The sequence below is a fragment of the Euleptes europaea genome, chromosome 6 (genome assembly GCF_029931775.1).
Source record: "Euleptes europaea isolate rEulEur1 chromosome 6, rEulEur1.hap1, whole genome shotgun sequence".
Classification (NCBI taxonomy): Eukaryota; Metazoa; Chordata; class Lepidosauria; order Squamata; family Sphaerodactylidae; genus Euleptes; species Euleptes europaea.
Window position 1 is genome coordinate 36233726 of NC_079317.1, and position 20172 is coordinate 36253897.

The window sequence follows — 20172 nt, forward strand, 5'->3', positions numbered from 1 at the left end:
CTCTACCATTAATCATCTCCCTCGTTACTTGGGCAGATATTAATGAATGTGAAGACCCAAATACTCACTGCCTGGGAGGCAAGTGCTTAAATACTCTGGGCTCCTACCTGTGCCATTGCCAGCCTGGATTTGAGCTCTTCAATGGGACCATGTGCGAAGGTATGAGAAATCCTGAGAGAACAGACCTTCCTGTTCTGCTGCCATGTAGCCATGGCATCCCAGTTAGCTCAGGTCAGGGGAAAAGAACGCGTGCGGCTTGTTTGGGAGATTCCCAATCCTGACCATGTGGACCTGGGGCAAACTGTAACATGACTGGCTGGCTCTTTGTTCTGTCTACAGCACTGTACACACAAACATTGCCAGGCATGCTTTTGAGTGCTAGTGAAGATGGGCTTCAACTTTACGGAGGCAAAGTGTGTAAGCCCAGATTTCCTCAGCTTAATACCATCCTTAGAGGCTCCTTCGTGTTTCATAGTGGCAACACAATGTGAGAAAATGGTCAAAATATGCATTTGTGCCTATGTTGTTTGAACAGCAGGCCCTGGACTTGCCCAGCCCTCTACACCGAGTAGGTCAGAGAAGGAATTCCTCCTGTGTGGATCAAATAGAGACATATTTGTATGTTCCTAACCTAAGACAGACCTATTTTCACATGCCTTTCCCAATGAAGTGTTGGCTATACGAGCCCTCCTTAGGCTCCACCCCCAAAATCTCCAGGCATTTCCCAACCCTGATCTAGCAACCCTGGCTTCTGTACAAGTGAGGTGTAGTGCCCAGCTTTGCAACAAACGTGTCCCAGGAAGCCAAAACTGACAAATAAATCACATGGAAATGATAAAGTAGCATCTGCTCTGAGTGAGTTGACTGCAGTTGTCTTTGCCTTCTCATAGATGTGAATGAATGTTTGGACAGTGGGATTTGTAGCCCCAATGGTGAGTGCCTGAATAGCCACGGATCGTATTTCTGCATTTGTGCTCTCGGCTTCTCAAACGCTGCTGGTGGAGTCACTTGCCAAGGTGAGGTCTTAGAAGCTAGAACAAGTCTGTGTTTCTTCCTTTGTCCTGTTTAGCTCAAGGTTTTCTCACTAGAGTTGCCAACCTCCAGGAACTAGCTGGTGATCTCCTGCTATTACCACTGATCTCTAGCCGATAGAGATCAGTTCACCTGGAGAAAATGGCTGCATTGGTGATTGGACTCTATGACATTGAATTCCCTCCCCTCACTAAACCCTGCCCTCCTCAGTCTCCACCCCAAAAACTCCCGCAGGTAGCAAAGAGGGACCTAGCAACCCTATTTCTCACATATATCCCTGCCCTTTCTAATGGGGCCCAGATCTCCATGATTTGGAAGGGGGCTCAGTGCAACACTATCAGTCTTCACCACCAAGCCTCTGCTGCTGCCGTCTTCCGTGCCATCAGCCCTGTTCTTGCAAGGGAGGACAGTGGTGAGAAGGCCTCATAGCAGTGGAGGTCTCATGTATACGATCTGGAAGCCCACATAAACATGTTCAGGAGAATGCATTGGTCCCAGGGTTTAATCCAAACTAACAGTGCAATCTAACCCCATTGACTTCAGAGTTACAGAGGGTGTAACTCTGCTTAAGACTGTCAGAATCCCACTCTGTGTGTCATGGGCAGGGGAGGGGGCTGATTCCAATTCACCTGTGCACATGCATTCTTATGTCACTGGTAAATAGAATTAGTTTCTAATTAGGATTATCTGTACAAGAAGGGAGGGGAGAGGAGTCAGTTGCTTGCAGGAGTCCAGCAGTAAGCTAGGTTAACACACATTCCATCTTGGCTTATTGTGGTGCCTGAATGCAGGTGTGGTTTCCAATACTTCCCCAGGCCACTAATGCTGTTAAGAGGGCTCCTCTCCACCTGCAAACGTAAACTTGGAAAATGAAAAGATAGCGACAGGGCCCAATCTGAATTTAAAACATGTTAATTCAGGTTCATTCCAATTAAATCAGGTTAAATTAGGGATGCCAGACTCCAGGTGGGGCTTGGGGATCCCCCCGGAATTACAGTTCATCTCCAGAGTGCAGAGATTTTTCCCCTGGAGAAAAGGAATGCTTTGGAGGGTGGACTCTGTGGCATTGTACCCCACTGAGGTCCCAGTCCTCCCCAGGCTCCATCCCCAAATTTCCACAAGTTTCCCAACCCAGATCTGGCACCCCTACCCACCATCCCTTGCCAGTTGCCGGGGGGGCCTGGCAACCCTAGTCTAAATTAAGCCTTATGTACCGGTCACAGGGAAGATCAGCCATCACTGCTTGTCAAAATCTTCCTGTATCAGTCCTGGGCCTTCTGCCTTCCTACTTCTGTCTTAGGGTGGGGCATAGTGGAAGAAGAGAGCTGGTGTGGTGGTTAAGAGCGGTGGTTTGGAGCAGTGGACTGGGTTTGATTCATCACTCCTCCACATGAGCGGAGGCCGCTAATCTGGTGAACCGGGTTGGTTTCCCTGCTCCTACACATAATGCTAGCTGGGTGACCTTGGGCTAGTCATTGCTTTCTCAGCCCCACCTACCTCACAGGGTGGCTGTTGTGGGGAGGGGAAGAGAAGGTGATTGTAAGCCGGTTTGATTCTCTTTTAAGTGGTAGAGAAAGTCGGCTTATAAAAGCCAAGTCTTCTTCTTCTAAATTGACACTCTGTCTTTCCATTGCATTTTGTTCCCTTCCACAGATGTAGATGAATGTGCAGACCATTCACGGTGTTTGCGCGGCCAGTGCCTGAATACAGAAGGGTCCTACAGATGCTTGTGTCAGATGGGCTTCAAGTATTCCGAGGAGACTGATGACTGCATAGGTAAGAGCTGACCTCTGAAGAAGGGGGAATGACTACAGAGACTGGTGGTATGTGCAGGCAGCTGGTGTCACAGTGCAGGGAGAGCACCTCTGTCTTCAGCACCTGAGAAAATGTCCCTTTTATTCCTGCTTCCTCATTATCAGCTCGAGGAGTGATGCCACTCCAGGTTCCCTTTGCCTGTGTCCCTTAGGTACCTAGGCTAGCTAAGCTTGGGGAAAATGCTGCTTGCTTGGAGGCTGTGGTGGCACATTCTCTCCTTGAAGCCATGCATTCCATTGCCAGGATTCCTCTTGGGAGTGTTTTGACCAAGTGTATTCTTGGGGAGGGGCTGTGGCTCAGTGGTAGAGCATCTGCTTGGCATCCAGAAGGTCCCAGGTTCAATCCCCGGCATCTCCAGTTAAAGGGACTAGGCAAGTAAGTGGTGTGAAAGACCACTGCCTGAGACCCTGGATAGCTGCTGCTGGTCTGAATAGACAATACTGACTTTGATGGACCAAGGGTCTGATTCAGTATAAGGCAGCTTCATGTGTTCATGTGTTCATGAGTCTTTTCATTTGAAATCATTGCTTTGGTCAACAGATGTAGATGAATGTGAAGAATACAGGAATGCCGTGTGTGGTATGTGGCAATGCCAGAACACTTTGGGCTCATACCGCTGCATTATGGGATGTCCACTGGGCTTCCATCGCACACCATTTGGAGAATGCATAGGTAGGTCCCATACAAAAATATAACAAAGCATTTAAAATTATTAAAACTTGTACAGGACAGAGGGATAACTGAGGGAATGCCAAAGGAAAATGGCAACAGAAGGGGAAAGAGAAATCTCCCCTAAGAGAGAATTCCAGAGTTTTGGTGCCAAAACCAAGAAGGCCCTCTCCCAGGTTGCCATCTGCCTAATCTTAGAAGGTGGGGGTACTCAAAGTAGGGTCTCCAAAGATGACTTCAGTGGGTGGGTGGGTTCATAAGAGCAGGCAATCCTTCAGGTATGTTGGTCCTAAACTATATAGGGCTTTAAAGGCCAATACCAGCACCTTTAATTGTTCCTGAAAACAAATTGGGAGCCAGTGTAGATGGGCCTAGACTGACGTGATATGGTCCCTATGACCCACTCCAATCCTGGCTGGCTGCAGCATTCTGCACCAATTGAAGTTTCTGAATACTTGTCAAGGGCTGCCCCACATACAGCACACTGCAGTAATCTAATCTAGATGTAAGCAGGGCATGCACCACAGCGGCCAGATATTTTCTGCCCATGAAAGACTGCAGCTGGCTAACTGGTAAAAGCTGGTAGAAGGCACTCCTGGCCCACATTGACTCCAAAACTGACTCCAGGTACTGGTTCAGGGTTTCTACAGCCTCCCTGGGATCAGCCAGAAGTGCAAGATAGAGTTGAGTGTCCTCTGCATATTTGTGACAACCCAGCACAAATCTCCTGATCTCCTCACCAAACAGTTTCATGTAGATGTTAAAGAACTTAGGGGACAAGATGGAACCCTGTGGCAAAATGAAAATAAGATCCAGTTAAACGAGTAACCACTCCACCACACTGGCTCTTGTCTTTCCAACTCTCCTGTTTATTCTTCTTTCCTCTGGTTTGGTCTGATCCCCTTAGAGGGCAATTCTAAGCAGAGGTGTACCTTTCTAAGCCGATTGACTTCAGTGTACGTAGAAGGGTGTGACTCTGCTTCAGATTCCACCTTTAGGAGTTTAAGCATAGATCCTGTCACAATGGGTTGTTGTTGCTCTCCTGTGGCTGCGGTGCAGGACAAGTGTGGGGGTTGGCTTTCTGAAAAATGGACTCCTTGCTGACTCTTTTTTTTCATGTAGATATTGATGAATGTGCTAATGAGACGCTGTGTGGAAGCCATGCCTTTTGTGACAATACAGAGGGCTCATTCCGTTGTCTGTGTGACCGTGGCTATGAAAACTCACCTTCAGGCTATGACTGCGTTGGTAAGGGTCACTCAGCATTTCTGCTTTCTTGTTCTTTTCCCCATTACTTCATTATCCCTGCCCTGATGCCTTTTGTAGCTCTTAGTTTCTGATGGCTGTGATTTTGGTTTCTTTTTTTATTAGATTGTATGTTCAACTACACCCTGAATTGGATGGCCGAGGCTAGCGTTATCTTGTCAGAGCTCAGAAGCTAAGCAGGGTCAGCCCTGGTTAGTATTTGGGTGGAAGACCACCAAGGAATATCAGGGTTGATATGCAGAGGAAAGCAATGGCCAACCACCTCTATTAATCTCTTGCCTTCAAAATCCCATAAGGGGTCTCCATAAATTTGCTGCGACTTGATGGCACTTTACACACACACACACACGTTAAAATACAATTGAAAGCCACCTTGTCTATTTTTATTGGAGAACTATCGTATCATTTTTTTAAATTGTGGTTCAGAACATGTCAAATGGAGGTCTCAGATTCTTATGCTAGGTTGTTAGATAAGGGGAAAGGGTTACGATAAAAAATAATGGGTTAGATCCTGTGGATCTGTTCCACTAATGTCAGTGCCTTCCCTTGGTGCAAAGAGCCTTCCCAGGTACAAGAGTGCCTTTCACCATGGAGGAATGTCTTATGCCAAGGGAAAACTTGTAGCAAAACTGATCCATGAGAGCTAACCCATTGGAGTAAGGTGTCGATATTTCAAGGAGAATATAGGATTTTGAGTACTGATAGACCTGATTTTGTATCTTGCAGATGTCAATGAATGTGAGCTAATGGTTGCAGTGTGTGGAACTGCACTCTGTGAGAACGTAGAAGGCGCCTTCTTGTGCCTGTGTCCCAGTGACCACGAGGAGTATGACACAGAGACCGGAGCATGCCGCCCCCGATCAGGCATGGGTGAGAATCCACTGGGCAGAACAATGCAAGACAGAATTAGAGACGCTGGCCTAGCAGAAAAAAGAACTGCAAGTTCTTCTAACGGATTTGTGTAAAAGAAAGCACCGCACTGGCTTTCTTCATGGGCCCTATACTCAGTGTGATCTACAGATCAGAAGAATTCAGTGGATCTTTTAATCTAATTGAGTCAAGGCTTTTTTTTTTTTTTTTAAACACACAAATGACTCCAATGTTGAAAATAGAATCACAGGGCAGTTCAACCACACATCTTTTGTCTACAGAGGGCAGGCACTCACGAATGTTAACTGCTGTGTGAGTAGGCAGTGCTTGAAATCTTCTCTTCCATACCTGACGTCAGCGCTCCCACTCTCCAGAGAAGGTTCTGCTTTCCAGCAGAGACAGCTGTTGCAGATTTCTAACTTTAAGCTGTATTTCCCCTTTTTAGACATACCATTCTAAAGGTTTCTGATGCATACAAATTTATGGTGGAAAGATCCCTTATACCCCACCCCCCAAAATGTGATAGAAAGGGACTAAAAAATTTCATCTCAGAATAGCTGCCTCAGTAGTTTGAATTATGACAGAAGCCATCCAGGAGAGCATCGTGTCCAGGAAGACAGTCAAGGGAGTGCCAGGCCAGCAGAGGATCAGTGCAGTGACCATTTGGTTAAAGGAGCAGAGTCCACATCCTTATCCTGTAGCAGAAGAAGACTTGACACCAACTACCAGGAGTGTGTGATGGAAGGATATTATTTCCCTAACAGGGGCAGTAGGCATAATGTCCCCACCCCTTCCTCTCCAACATTTGTGGTGAATTCCCACATCCTGAATTTCTTTAGGTAGATCAAAAAAGTGGTTGTGAGGGATACCAAGGAAGCATGGTGGTAGCCCCGCACAAGAATGGGAGATGCTACAAAGTTACCCCACCAATCCTCTTCCTCAGCTTTTCTTTACTGGCCGAAAGATCCTCCAAAGGGCCATTCTGTATGGAAACACTGAAGATGGACAGTCTCCCCATGGCCTTATTTTCCTGACTCACCTTGCTGTCTGGCGTTGTCTTCAACCTGAACAGTGTTCACTGAGTCGTTGATGGCAAACCTGCACTGGATGCATGTATATCTGTTGGTTCATCCCAGACCCCCAGGGCAAAAATGTTGTAGAAATTAGACTTGGCTGCCTGAATCCCATGGGAATGTCCTTTTGCATGCCCTTTGTTTTTTCATGGCCTCCTAGGGATCTCTCTCTCTCTTTTTTCCCCCCCTCTTACTCACTATTTGTATTAGTTCTTTCTTCTTTGTCCATTGGTCTCTGACCATAGAGTTCCATTCAGGAACTAGTTAACAACTTCTTAAAAGTTCCACAGGTTCCCAGAAGCTGAAGTTGCATTCCCATATGGGGGTGAAGGAGAGATCATTCCTTGCCTCCTGATATTGGCAGAATTTTAGCCCTGTCTTTTGATACAGAAGCACAGGAGAATAGCTATCAATTGCTGTTTGGGAGGAAATGTGTTTGTCCCGATGCAGAATACAGCACAGCTCATGCTGGGCAAATGTGACATCCTTTCAACAGAAACACAACTGTGAATGAAGGGTGTAAAATAAACAAGGAGCTGTGCATGTACAGTGCAAAAATTGAAAATGTGGTAAAGCCTTTAGGATGTCAGGCTCTGCAAGACTGACTACATTAATGAAACCTCTAGGAACTTCCCTTCAAATCCAGAGTTCTGGCTAATTGCCCCAGCTGCTTTTAGAATCTAGTCTTTGAGCCTTCTTGCTTTAGAAAAGAAAGGTGTGTCATTCATTGTTAAAGAAATCCATACTGTAACAGGAAAGAAGAGAAAGGCATTCTGGCTATGTATCTAAGCTAGACTGGAGAGAGATTCAGAGAGCACAGGTTGATCTCATGGAGGTAAGAGAGAGAAGACAAAGACAGGAAGAAAAAGAAAAACAGCTAGAAGGAATGAAGTCCCTGAGATTATTATTCTGGGTAAACAAAGAGAAAGCATCAGAACAGACAAGGGGAAGGATGCATAGAAATCTGTCCTATCCAATTTACTAGTCTACTGTCCCCTCTGGAGTACTGATGTGCTTGTTGCAAAGAGATGTTGCACAATCCTTCACTTCCAGCATCTGCTACATTCAACTTTATTTCCCCCAATCTCAGGGGAACCTGGAAGGCCTGTTTCTTTGCCTCCTGGTGTCTCAGAGCGAAAAGAGTGCTACTACCATATCAGTGATGTCCCGCTGTGTGACAGCGTCTTGGCCGACAACACAACCAAGGAGGAATGCTGCTGCACTGAAGGAGCAGCCTGGGGAGACACCTGTGAGACTCATCCTTGTCCTGTCATGGGCTCAGGTACAGCACTTGCCCTGTATTGTTTTCTTCTAAAGAGATCAAGGTACCCCCTACTTGCTCTGTCCCAGAGGAGTGGTATTAAGGTTGCTAACTCCAGCTAGGGTTGCCGGGGTGGGTGGGAACTTACCAGTGTTGCACTGACGCCTAGCTGCCACATCGTCGGCAATGTGTCGACGTCATTCCAGCACTCACTGGAAGTGACGTCATCATGTCACCGACGATGTAGGGACAGTCTGGTATTTGGGCAAAACTCTATGGGATAAGCCATTTTTACCATAGGGGTTTTGCCCAAATACTAGAGCATCCCCATGTCATTGGCAATGTGATGATGTCACTTTTGGTGAGTGCCATAAGTGACGTCAACATGTTCCAATGACCTCAGTTTGCCACTGGAAAGACCCCCCCAGCTGGCTAAATGGTGCTGAGGGGAGGGGGCCCAAAGCAGGGGATCCCCCACCACCAGTGAGGATGTGGCAACTCTAACTCCAGCCTGGGAAATTCCTGGAAATATTTTTGGAGAGTGTCTACGGAGGGGAGAATTGGGGGGGGGGTTCATCTAGAATGTATAGAGTTGCTAGGCCCCTCTTCACCACCGGAGGGAGGTTTTTGGGGTGGAGCCTAAGGAGGGTGGGGTTTGGGGAGGGGCTTCGATGTCATAGAGTCCAATTGCCAAATTTGCCATTTTCTCCAAGTGATCTGAGCTCTATCGGCTGGCAATCAGTTGTAATAGCGGGAGATCTCCAGCAATTACCTGAAGGATAGCAACCTTAAGAATCTATGATACACCATACTGCACCCTCTGAAGCTGCCATTTTCTCCAGGATAATTTATCTCTGTAGTCTGGAGATCAATTGTAATTCTGGGAGAACTCCAGGCCCCACTGGGGGTTGGGCAAGCCTAAGTTGTATAATAATCATCTCCCTGTTTCTGTTTCTCTCTCTGTGTGTATATATCCTGTCCCTCCCCCCACTTCCTCTTCTCCATGTTTGCCAGTGGAATATATTGAGATTTGCCCTAGTGGGAAAGGCTATATTCCTGTGGAAGGAACTCTGATCTTTGGACAAACATCATATACAGGTACTCCCTTCTCTTTTTCTTCTAGCTCCACCAAGCATTTCAGTGGTCTTCCTTTGAGATAATGTCCAAAGAGTGGTTCTCTAGCTCCAATTGCCCAGTCAGGGTAATAGCTTTTTCTCAACAGAAGTGAATGAATGCTGTTTCAGTTTAGATTAACATGCATTACTCCCAGAAAAGAAAGAGGAGTTGGTTGCACTCATAAATGATGTTCTACAAAGCAATATAACCCACAAAAACAACTAAACAAGCTGGCAAAATTGCTCAGACATTTAGAGATTTACAGGACATTACAAAACATTATTCAGGAGTATGGGGATTATTTAAAAAAAACTGAAAAAGTTATATTTCAGAATCCTACTTAGGGTTTCTAGTGATAGCAAGGGATGAGGGGGGGGAATCTAAACCTCATTCCAAATATGTTAGCATTTGGTTAGCAGGGGGGAAAATCATTCTGGAATTTCAGATGCCAGCACTGGTGAATTAGTCAGATTTAATAATCTATAGGCTATACGTCTGGAAAGGCCATTACTGAACTCTCCAGAATTAGGAAGCCACCCTTCGCCTCCCCATTACAAATGATCTCTAGATCTTAATTAAGCATTTATTAAATGCAGGACTGATGTGTCCTCAGCTAAATAATATAGTGGTATACCTCAGTATAACCAGTGAGTAAATGATACTGGGGGATGTGGAATGGTATAGAATAGCCTGATCTCGTCGGAAGCTAAGCTGGATCAGTACTTGGAAGGGAGTCCTCCAAGGAAGACTCTGCTGAGGAAGGCAGGGCAAACCACCTCTGCTTCTCATTTGCCTTTATAACCCCACCAGGGGTCGCTATAAGTCGGCTGTGACTTGACAGCATTTTAGACACACAAATAATACTGGTAAGCTAGAGTGGGGCTGGGTAGAAGGTGACTCAGGAGTGAATGTTCACCCTCTTCTGGTTAAGAAACGATATATTAATATGGATTTAAAGAACCAGAATGAGTCTAATTGGAGTTTAATAAAATACCCTGTCATGAGAATGTTTGTTTTTTTAATATATATTTTTATTATCAGAAAAAACCCACAAAAACATGTACTCATACAAACCAAACATACAAGAAGTTCTATATCAGCTAGGATAATAAAAGTATCAAACTTGAAAAACCCCATGAGAATGTGTGTTGACACCCTTCCTCTTTAATTTCTATGATGACAATATTGTCAAAGAATTTAAAAGTCCCAGCTTTCCTCTGTCTTTCATTCTGAACTACAACGTCCTGGTTTTGCAGCATTCTCATAATTGGCACTTATTTCAGTATTCAAGTTAAGGCTGCAGTGGTTGCTAAGGAAGTCTCAAGATTTTTACCAAAATAGCTGAGTGGTGAACTATACAACTTATGCCTCTAATGACTAATTATAATATGCCTTCAGACATGTTGCAGATACCTGATGTTAAAGGTATCATGAAACATAAAATATGCAAAAGATGTTCAATCAGATACAAAAGCCAAAAAAAATGATTTTCACAGTTCTATAGAAAATGTAATGACTCTCTGCAAAACTTAGTTTTAAAAATCTTATCCTTTGAGACCAACTTTTGTGACATTTTCCTGTCAAATAATACCCTCATCGAGGTAATGTACTAAAATGCCTGTCAGTTTATATTTATGGAACTATGCTCATGAGTCAGTGTATCCTCCATTACATTATTTGCTGCCCTCCAGAAAAGATGAGACTTTATAATTGGTGTACTGTAATGTCTGAGTTTGAAAAGAATTGCTATTCTGCTTTGGACCAAGACAAATAGGTTACCTATAAGAAGAAGAAGAGTTGGTTTTTATATGCCGACTTTGTCTACCACTCAAGGGAGAATCAAACCGGCTTACAATCACCTTCCCTTCCCCTCCCCAGAACAGACACCCTGTGAGGTAGGTGGGGCTAGAGAGAGTGTAACAAGCCCAAGGTCACCCAGCTGGCTTCGTGTGTAGGAGTGGGGAAACAAATCCAGTTCACCAGATTAGTGGCCGCCGCTCATGTGGAGGAGTGGGGAATCAAACCCGGTTCTCCAGATCAGAGTCCACCACTCCAAACCACCGCTCTTAACCACTATAATATGCTGGCTCTCAACAGCATTGATCACAGTAACAGCCCAGGAAATCGGGTGTAAACATTTTCAAATAATTATGGCATGTTAATATTTGAAGCACTTTTATAGTACAATCCTATGCAAAGTTACTTCAGTCTGTCTTTCTCCATCTAATGACTTGAGGCACTTGAGCCAAAATTATCAGCTGATATAGGTGGGGAGACTGTGAGATGAACTGGACTTCTAAAATAATCTTAGTACTGACTGGATAGTTACAACACTAAAATAGTAGAAAAGGGCAAGAGTCCAGTAGCACCTTAAAGACTAACAAAAATATTTTCTGCTAGGGTATGAGCTTTCGTGAGCCACAGCTCACTTCTTCAGATACTTCTTCAACTCTAATATAGGCATTTACTGTACATAATGAAAATGTTGGCATTGTGTGGCACTTTGGATCTGAAGAGTCCTTTGTGCTTAGTATAATTTCATTAATTTAAGTTTTGTGTAAGTTTTAAGTTTATTTACTTCATTTATACCCTGTCTTTCTCCCCAATGAGGATCATCATTCTCCTTGCCTCCATTTTATCCTTGCAGCAACCCTGTGAGGTGGGTTAAGCTAAAAGTGTTTGACCGGCTGAACCAGATGCAAGTCCAACACTCTAACCTCTACACTGCACTGGCTCCCTTATAAATAAATGTAACTAGCTGAGTGTTGCCACTCTTTCTGACAATGTGATGATGCAGGAGAGTGATGGGTATATTTTAGAGTGTAGTTCACTTGGGCCCAGAGCATCAATACCACCCTGCATGAAAATAATGTGCACCTTAAAGCACATCTCCGAATCCTCTGCAACAACACTGAGGAATCCCCCAGTAGACAAATCAATATGGGAATGAGTCTCCAAGATTGCAAACTAGCATTGTAGGGACAAATAGAATTGAATCCCTGACAGATGAGGATATTTGGTTTTTGCATCTAATTATATGTATTTATTTATTTTAGAAATGTACGCCTGTCACAGTCTCTTAGTCTATGACTGTCTAAGCATTTTACAGTCATTAAAACAGCACCAGTAAAATAAAGTTAAAATTAAGCAATAAAATAGCAGTTTAGTAAAAACAACAACAGGAAAGTGGTACAACCACCCATAAAATCAGCATAAAAGAATAAAACCACCATGAAATAACTTACATTTTGATCCAAGCAAATTAGGAACAAGGGAATGTCTGTGTGTAAAGTGCCATCAAGTCACAGCTGACTTACGGTGACCCCAGCAAGGGTCTTTCAAGCCAAGTGAGAAGTACAGGTAGCTTGCCATTGAGGAACAAGGAATACTCAGCAACAACAACCTGGAACTGTTTCTACAGATGCTGATGAGTGTGAAATGTTCGGCCTTGAAGTCTGTCGGAACGGACACTGTGTGAACACAGTGCCAGGATATACGTGCTTTTGTCACACCGGTTATTTCTTTGACTCCAGCAAGCTTGAGTGTGTTGGTGAGAAGGCTGTTTCTTGCTTCATTATACATGTGCTGGGCCATCATTCCTGGGATGGTGCTTTTATTAGAAAAAAATAGCATCATGGGGAGGTGAAGTGCTTCTTGCAATCCTGTGCATGCCTAGTGTGTGGGGAGAGGGAGTACATTGTTTGAGGGAGGACAAAGGTCGGTCTCCTCATTTGCTGGTGTAAGCTTTGTGCTGAACTCCCATGGTTGCAGATCTAGATGAGTGTGAGAACGAAGACACCTGTGCAAATGGCAAATGCCTCAACACTGCCGGCTCATATCACTGCTTCTGTAGCCTTCCCCTGGTGCTGGATGCCACCCGCAACCGCTGTATCAACGTGTCCAACAGTGCAGGTGAGGTCTGTTCTGTCCAGTGTGTGAAGTGAACAGCTCTGCCAAAATCCTGAGATTTTACATAGTTTAAAAGGTCCGGCCTAGCCCACACACAAAGGAGCCATTTTATAGTTGATTAGACCAATGGTTCATCCAGCCCTGTATTGATTACTATCACAAGCGTAAGTTCATTATCCCAGCCGCAATACCTGACACCTCCTAACTCGAGATATCAAGGATTTGAACCACCAACCACCCAAAACAAAGCAGTGTAGCTAGGAGGCCTGTCATGACGTACAGTGGACATTGTGCGGTGCTGAAGTTGGGTTTAGGCTGCAGTACAGGCAATCACACTTCCCTGTGCTTTCTTGTCATGTCTTCCCCCCACCCCCCTATTTCTTTCACTAACAGATGATGCAGATGAACATGAAATTCACTTGGACATCTGCTGGCAGAGAGTCTCCAACTACATCTGCAACCAGCCGCTGCTGGGGCAGCGAACCACGTACACAGAATGCTGCTGCCGTTACGGGGAAGCCTGGAGTCAGGACTGCGCACTCTGCCCCCCAAGGTCCTCTGGTGAGAACACACCGACCACACGGGATTGAGAGAGGAGAGGGCACAGTCTGCAACCGCTAGGCTAGGCCTCAGCTAACACGATCGCCAGTTGCATGGCAAGGGTGTTGGCTCTTGTAATGACCTTCCAGTGGGCTGATCTTCCCACGTGAGCTGCTGGATCCACAGTTCTCACTGGCTGGCCCCTAGTTGCTCTATTTAACAGCATTTCCAAGAACTAACAATTCGTTCCTTTCCATAACCGTACTAGAGCATTACAGTTAATATTGACTCAGACAGGACACCTAGACTTCTACTTTTGATAGATGAATTTCCCTTGACTTGCTTTGATTTTTACTAGGGGTTTTTTGGGGGTGAATTTTCCACGCAAACTCTCTCCCCCAACATCTTGAGCCTTTTCATGCATTCACAAGAAGAGGTGAAGGGGGGAGGGGAAGAATAGATTAAGAGCACGTCATACTTGCTGTGTCCTGTAGCTGCAGATAGATAGACCTCTGTTTTGTCGAAGGCTTTCATGGTCAGAGTTCATTGGTTCTTGTAGGTTATCCGGGCTGTGTAACCGTGGTCTTGGAATTTTCTTTCCTGACGTTTCGCCAGCAGCTGTGGCAGGCATCTTCAGAGTAGTAACACTGAAGGACAGTGTCTCTCAGTGTCAAGTGTGTAGGAAGAGTCAGAGAGGTTGGGTTTGAGCTGAGTACTGTCCTGCAGAAGTAATGTGCTAATCATTGTCCTGTAATTATCAAGATAATGTACTAATGAGGGTGTGGTATGTTAATATGGAACCATTGTATCCTGAAGTGATCTGTTAATGTGTGAAATCCAAAGCTAATCTGCATGGCTATTGTGGACTGTCGCCTTTGTTAGTCTGGAGGTTTTTCAGGGCAGGAAGCCAAGCCTTATTCACTCTTAAACTCTCTTCTTTTCTGTTAAAGTTGTGCTGATGTTTATGAATTTCAATGGCTTCTCTGTGCAATCTGACAAAATAGTTGGTAGAATTGTCCAGTCTTTCAGTGTCTTGGAATAAGACCCTGTGTCCTGTTTGTGTCAGTCCATGTTCAGCCACTGCTGATTTCTCAGGTTGGCCAAGTCTGCAGTATCTTTCATGTTTTTTTATCCTTGTTTGTATGCTTCGTTTTGTGGTCCCGATGTAAACTTCTCCACAGCTGCAAGGTATACGATATACTCCTGCAGAGGTGAGGAGGTCTCTTTTGTCTTTTGCTGATCGTAGCATTTGTTGTATTTTCTTGGTGGGTTTAAACACCGTTTGTAGGTTATGTTTTTTCAAAAGTTTCTCCATCCTATCAGTGACTCCTTTAATAAATGGCAAGAATGCCTTACCTATGGAAGACTGTTTTTCCTGAGTTTTCTGATTTTTGTTTGGTTTAATGGCCCTTCTGATTTCATTCTTGGAATAGCCGTTTGCTAGCAGTGCGTGATTTAAATGATTAGTTTCTTCCTTGAGAAACTGTGGTTCACAGATCCGTCTTGCACGGTCCATTAATGTTTTGATTATTCCTCTTTTCTCTCGGGGGTGGTGGTTGGAGTTTCTGTGTAAGTAGCGATCTGTGTGAGTTGGTTTCCGGTAGACCTTGTGACCTAACTGAAAGTTTGTTTTACGGATGACAAGGGTGTCAAGAAATGGAAGTTTACCCTCAATTTCCTTTTCCATGGTAAACTGAATGTTTGGATGGATATTATTAAGATGGTTTAGAAAGTCCATTAATTTTTCTTCACCATGGCTCCAAATGGTAAATGTATCATCTACGAACCTGAACCAGACTCTGAAGATGCCTGCCACAGCTGCTGGCGAAAAGTCAGGAAAGAAAATTCCAAGACCATGGTTACACAGCCCGGATAACCTACAAGAACCAAAGACCTCTGTTTGTTTGTTTTTCCGTCAGAAGTCTCTCACAAGATTTGTCAGGTCTTCAAATCATTAAACAAGTTAAAATTAGTCCCTGGAAACAATCCCCCTGAATCCTTGGTCTGTGCATCATTTTTGCTCAGTGGCGCATTTAGATTTTATTGTTGCGCTCTGTCTTACCAGTTTCTTTTCTCTTCCTGTGCTTCTAGAGGAGTTTGCTCAGCTATGCAATGTTGCCAGAGGTGAGGCTGGACTCCAAGAGAGGCCTGGCTATGAATATGGAACAAATCAGGAAGACCACCAATATGGACTCTATAGCCCTGATTTAGAACCCTATTACAACCACTTGGGTCTTGAGTATGGTGCCGCTGATGTCAGCCACTCCAACAGAGAATCAAACACTGAATTTGGAGAGAGCACATCCCTACAAGCACCACAGCTTCGCCCTGCACAAACACAGCCACACTATGTGCCTGGCCATATTGGTAAGTAATGGAAAGAGAAAAAATGGTCATCTAGTTCAGCTTGTGCCCAGGGTTGTGCTAATGACTGCTTCCTCAGCTAATCCATCCGGATTCCAGGCTGTAGGCAGTTTCCTCACCTCCTTCTTTGAGGGCCAATGTACATATTACAAAGACCTTGTGAACAACCATGCAGGTCATTAGCAGTGTGCCTTCTCCACACTGTTTTTGCTTTCTTGAAGTGCCCCCTATAACAGCTATTGGTTCCATTTACAAAATGACATTACTTACTGGGCTGCACCAGTTATTTTGCAACAAGATGTTCACTTCCGTTTTGTTAGTGAAGTCCAGCAGACATCATTACTCAGGGGATCTTTGTACTTGTGATGGATTGTGCTTGAAGAGAACAAGACCAGATGGTGCAATACATGCTTTATTATTATCAGCATATTGTATGTTGCTTACAGCATATAGCATCCCTAGTCATCATCCATCCTATTAGAATAATCATGTTATTATCAGCTATATAGACTTCTAGACTTGGTTGGCCAGGCTATAGAATTATTGACCGCTGGGTTGATGTAGGCTTATCTCATCACTTTAAAAGAACTTCACTCTGGGTCCTGTAAGCTTCTCTATCCCAAAATAATTTCTCCCATCAAGTCACAGCTGACTTATGGCAACCCCGGTGGGCTTTTCAAGGCAAGAGACATTTAGAGGTGATTTGCCATTGCCTGCTTCTGCATGGTGACCCTGGTTTTTCTTGGTGGTCTCTCATCCAAATACTGACTAAGGCCAACTCTGCTTTACTTACAAGATCTGATGAGAAAGGAATAGCCTGGGCTGTTCAGGTCAGGGCTCCAAATCTATGTTTCCTAAAGCTGTGATTGGTCTATTTCCCAGTGGCCTTATTCTTGCCTAATTTAGGTCAGTCTAACTTGTTTACTTCTTAAGCCATGTTTACTTTTGTGTATTCCACCCCTTATCATCAAACCACAAACCCCTCTATACCATGTTACTTCAAACACATTAATGATACAAAGAGTACATTTTGGCACACATGTAACATACAAGAATGCAGCTTGACATATAACCTGGTTTTGTTTTATTTAGAAATAAACAGGTGTGTTCTGAGACAACCCATACCCTATATAGTTTCAGGGACTTTCCAAATGTCATATTTTCAAGATTGTCTGTATCATTATTACTTTCCTTTTCCATTTTGGTCTCTAAGTGCTCTCACACTTGATTTCATGAGCCTTTCTCCTGCTGCTTCTGAGTCCAATTAGTCTCTCTTCCCAGTTTGCATTAAATCAAAGGCTACTTGTCTCTTGGCTTCCCTTAGTGTCCACTATTATTTTTTCTTTAATATTAAAAAAGAATACTTATTTAACTTACAGTAAAACGGGAGGATTTAACAAAAAATGCTGGAGCAAAAATACAGAACTGTGAAAAAATTTTCAGGCCCATGCTGGTCCTTACATTTACCATATTTGCATTTGAAAAGGTTTTTTCCTGATGCATTTTCCCTTCTAGAATAATGTCTTTTTTTCTTGCTGGACAATCCCCCTGTATATTGTCCATTACAAGCAGTATTTATGTAGTGCATTTCAATCCTGTGCTTACTTCAAGAAGCTTGTGTGTATGTAAAGTGCTGTCAAGTTGCAGCCGACTTATGGCAACCCAGTAGGGTTTTCAAGGCATGAGACTAACAGAGGTGGTTTGCCATTGCCTTCCTCTGTGTAATAACCATGGTATTCCTTGGTGGTCTCCCATCCAAATGCTAGCCAGGACCAACCCTGCTTAGCTTCTGAGATCTGATGAGATCAGGCTAGCCTGGGGCCATCCAATTCAGGGCCCAAGAATCTTAGGGCAGGCTAAAACTATGATTCTTCCTCCTTCTTGTTATCATTACAGCAACCCTGTAATGTGGGTAAGGCTGAGTGATAGAGGCTTCAGGTCACATAGCCAGATTCATGGCCGTTTATCTAGTCTGACACTCTAACCACACTGCCCCACCTCTCCTTGTCTCCCCAGGGCAATACAGCAACTTTGAAGGGCTGCGAGCTGAAGAATGTGGGATTCTGAATGGGTGTGATAATGGACGCTGTGTGCGCGTGCAGGAGGGCTACACCTGCGACTGCTTTGATGGCTTCCAATTAGACTTGATCCGCATGGCCTGTGTGGGTAAGTAGCTCCAAGGGGAAAAGAGGCCAGAAACTGAGCAGGATTTGTGGCCTATCACTGAGAGTATTTCAGTGGGTTCCAAGAGATCAGATTTAAAAAAAATTAGCTTGAGTTCAGTGCTTTTGATTATGCTCTGCAATGCCATATACTTTAATTAGGTTTTGGGAGTGCAAATACAGAACTCCAAACCTTTTCCAGTCTTTGCGTGTGTGAAGTGCTGTCAAGTTGCAGACGACTTATAGTGACCCCAGCAAGGAGTTTTCAGTGCAAGTGAGAAGCAGAGGTGGTTTGCCATTGCCTTCCTCTGCAGAGCCTTCCTTGGTGGTCTCCCTTCCAAATACTGACCCTGTTTAGCTTCCAAGATTGGGCCATACCATGCCAACTTCCCTCCCTTTTCAGTCTTTACCTGCTGCTGAAAGAACTCATACAAAGGGAATTTGTTACTAGGCTGCCAACTTTTTTCCTGGCAGGGCTGTGGTGGTGTTAGCAGCTACCAAACAGGGAGACGTCTTAGAGACGTAGTAATAAGGAAACTTGGTCTGTTTAAACCTTTTCCTGTAAAACCATAAGTTAATGGAACAGGATCCATGTAGGGTTGACAAGTCCCTCTTTGCCACTGGCAGGAGGTTTTTTTGGGTGGAGCCTGAGAAGGGTGGGGTTTGGAGAGGGGAAGGATTTCAGTGCCATAGAGTCCAATTGCCAAAGGGGCCATTTTCTCCAGGTGAACTGGTCTCTATTGGCTGGAGATCAGTTGTTAAAGTAGGAGATTCCCAGCTAGTGCCTGGGGGTTGGCAACCCTAGAACCATGCCAGAAGAAAAAAGCTGGCAACCCTGAAAATTGGAGTCTAATGTTGAAACAGTTGTGTGTGTGCGCTATGAATTACATAGGAAAACAACAGGAAAAGCTCTTTTCAGGTTGGTCCTTCATAACTGAGAATCCTGTTAGTGAAAGAACTTCATATAAGGCCCAGCAGCTACAGGGCAGAAAAGCATTACTTCATTTTGCAAAAATCTCTTCCTTCAGAAGAATTCAATACAGCTTGTACCTTTTCTTTTCTTTAGTGTAGAAACCTAACTTTATAGTCTACATGGAGAATAAATAGCTTTGCTGCTGACTGAGAGGATTCAGTGTGTGCAGAGCGAGAAGCGGCTAGGCCTGCAATTGAGAGTAAAAGCCACCTTTCCTGAGCAGAAGGACAAGCTAAAGCTGAAGAGACAAAAGTTAAGGCTGGGAGATGGAGGGGAAAACCTGTTAAAATGGCACTGCAGGCAGAGCTCAAGGCAACAATGCTAAAATGAAATTGCATAAAGTGGTTAAGAAGTCCAGAGCTTTTTGAGCTGTTTGCCCTTCATACATTTCCCAGTAGAAATAGGTACAAATGAAACACAGCATGCATCCACTTTTACCCTGTAATGTGCAAGGCAGCTGCATGTCTTCCTGTCACAGTGTGCAGAGCACAGAAACTCCTGGCAATACCTTTCTACATGGGATACTTGCTGAAAGGCATGTCAAGTGCCTTGCGACACATTACTGGCACCAGTGAAACATGGAGCATGTAATTGTTGCTGTTTTAAGCATGAAGTAGCTCACAGTGCTGAGCAACTCTTTGCATGCCAACCCCATTGATAGTGAGTTAAGACAGGATGTTGGCGCTAATTAGGCTGCTAAGACTCCTGGTCAAGATGCTAGCTGGCATGATCTGGACAAATCAGCAAAAGTAAATTGGCACTACCCACTTCAGTTGTTTGTTCAGAACCTTAGCCCTATTGAAGGGACCTCAACGTGTAGGGGGGAAAAATGGGGATTTGTGCTGAAGTCCTTTTGGAAAAGGTATTTGAGATATTACTTTTGGTTCCATGCCAGATTAGTAGTACTCTTGGTTTCATAGTACACAGGAAGTCTTGTGCATTGCTGTGAGGGTGTATTTTTGCAGACCATAATGCACAACTGTTCAATGACACCACCTGATGCCAGCAAATCATTATTTATTGGATTCTTCTACTTGCGGATCTCTTAGGGACATATAAAGCACTGCTAGAAGATTCTCGCCCACTGTGCTGCCTCCTATAGAGGCAGTACTCACCAGCCTC

General features: G+C 44.4%; 1 protein-coding gene across 1 annotated transcript in view; it reads left to right on the forward strand.

Annotated features, from left to right (window-relative positions):
• The window catches only part of LTBP2 (latent transforming growth factor beta binding protein 2), a 147780-nt gene that overhangs the window by 127193 nt on the left and 415 nt on the right, over window positions 1-20172 (forward strand). Inside the window, exons 21-33 of the mRNA XM_056850879.1 lie at window positions 37-159; window positions 891-1016; window positions 2686-2808; window positions 3388-3519; window positions 4639-4764; window positions 5509-5652; window positions 7816-8007; window positions 9001-9084; window positions 12524-12652; window positions 12874-13014; window positions 13405-13572; window positions 15643-15918; window positions 17932-18081. Of these exons, the coding sequence (XP_056706857.1) occupies window positions 37-159; window positions 891-1016; window positions 2686-2808; window positions 3388-3519; window positions 4639-4764; window positions 5509-5652; window positions 7816-8007; window positions 9001-9084; window positions 12524-12652; window positions 12874-13014; window positions 13405-13572; window positions 15643-15918; window positions 17932-18081 (1914 nt within the window). The remainder of the gene's footprint in view (window positions 1-36; window positions 160-890; window positions 1017-2685; window positions 2809-3387; window positions 3520-4638; window positions 4765-5508; window positions 5653-7815; window positions 8008-9000; window positions 9085-12523; window positions 12653-12873; window positions 13015-13404; window positions 13573-15642; window positions 15919-17931; window positions 18082-20172) is intronic.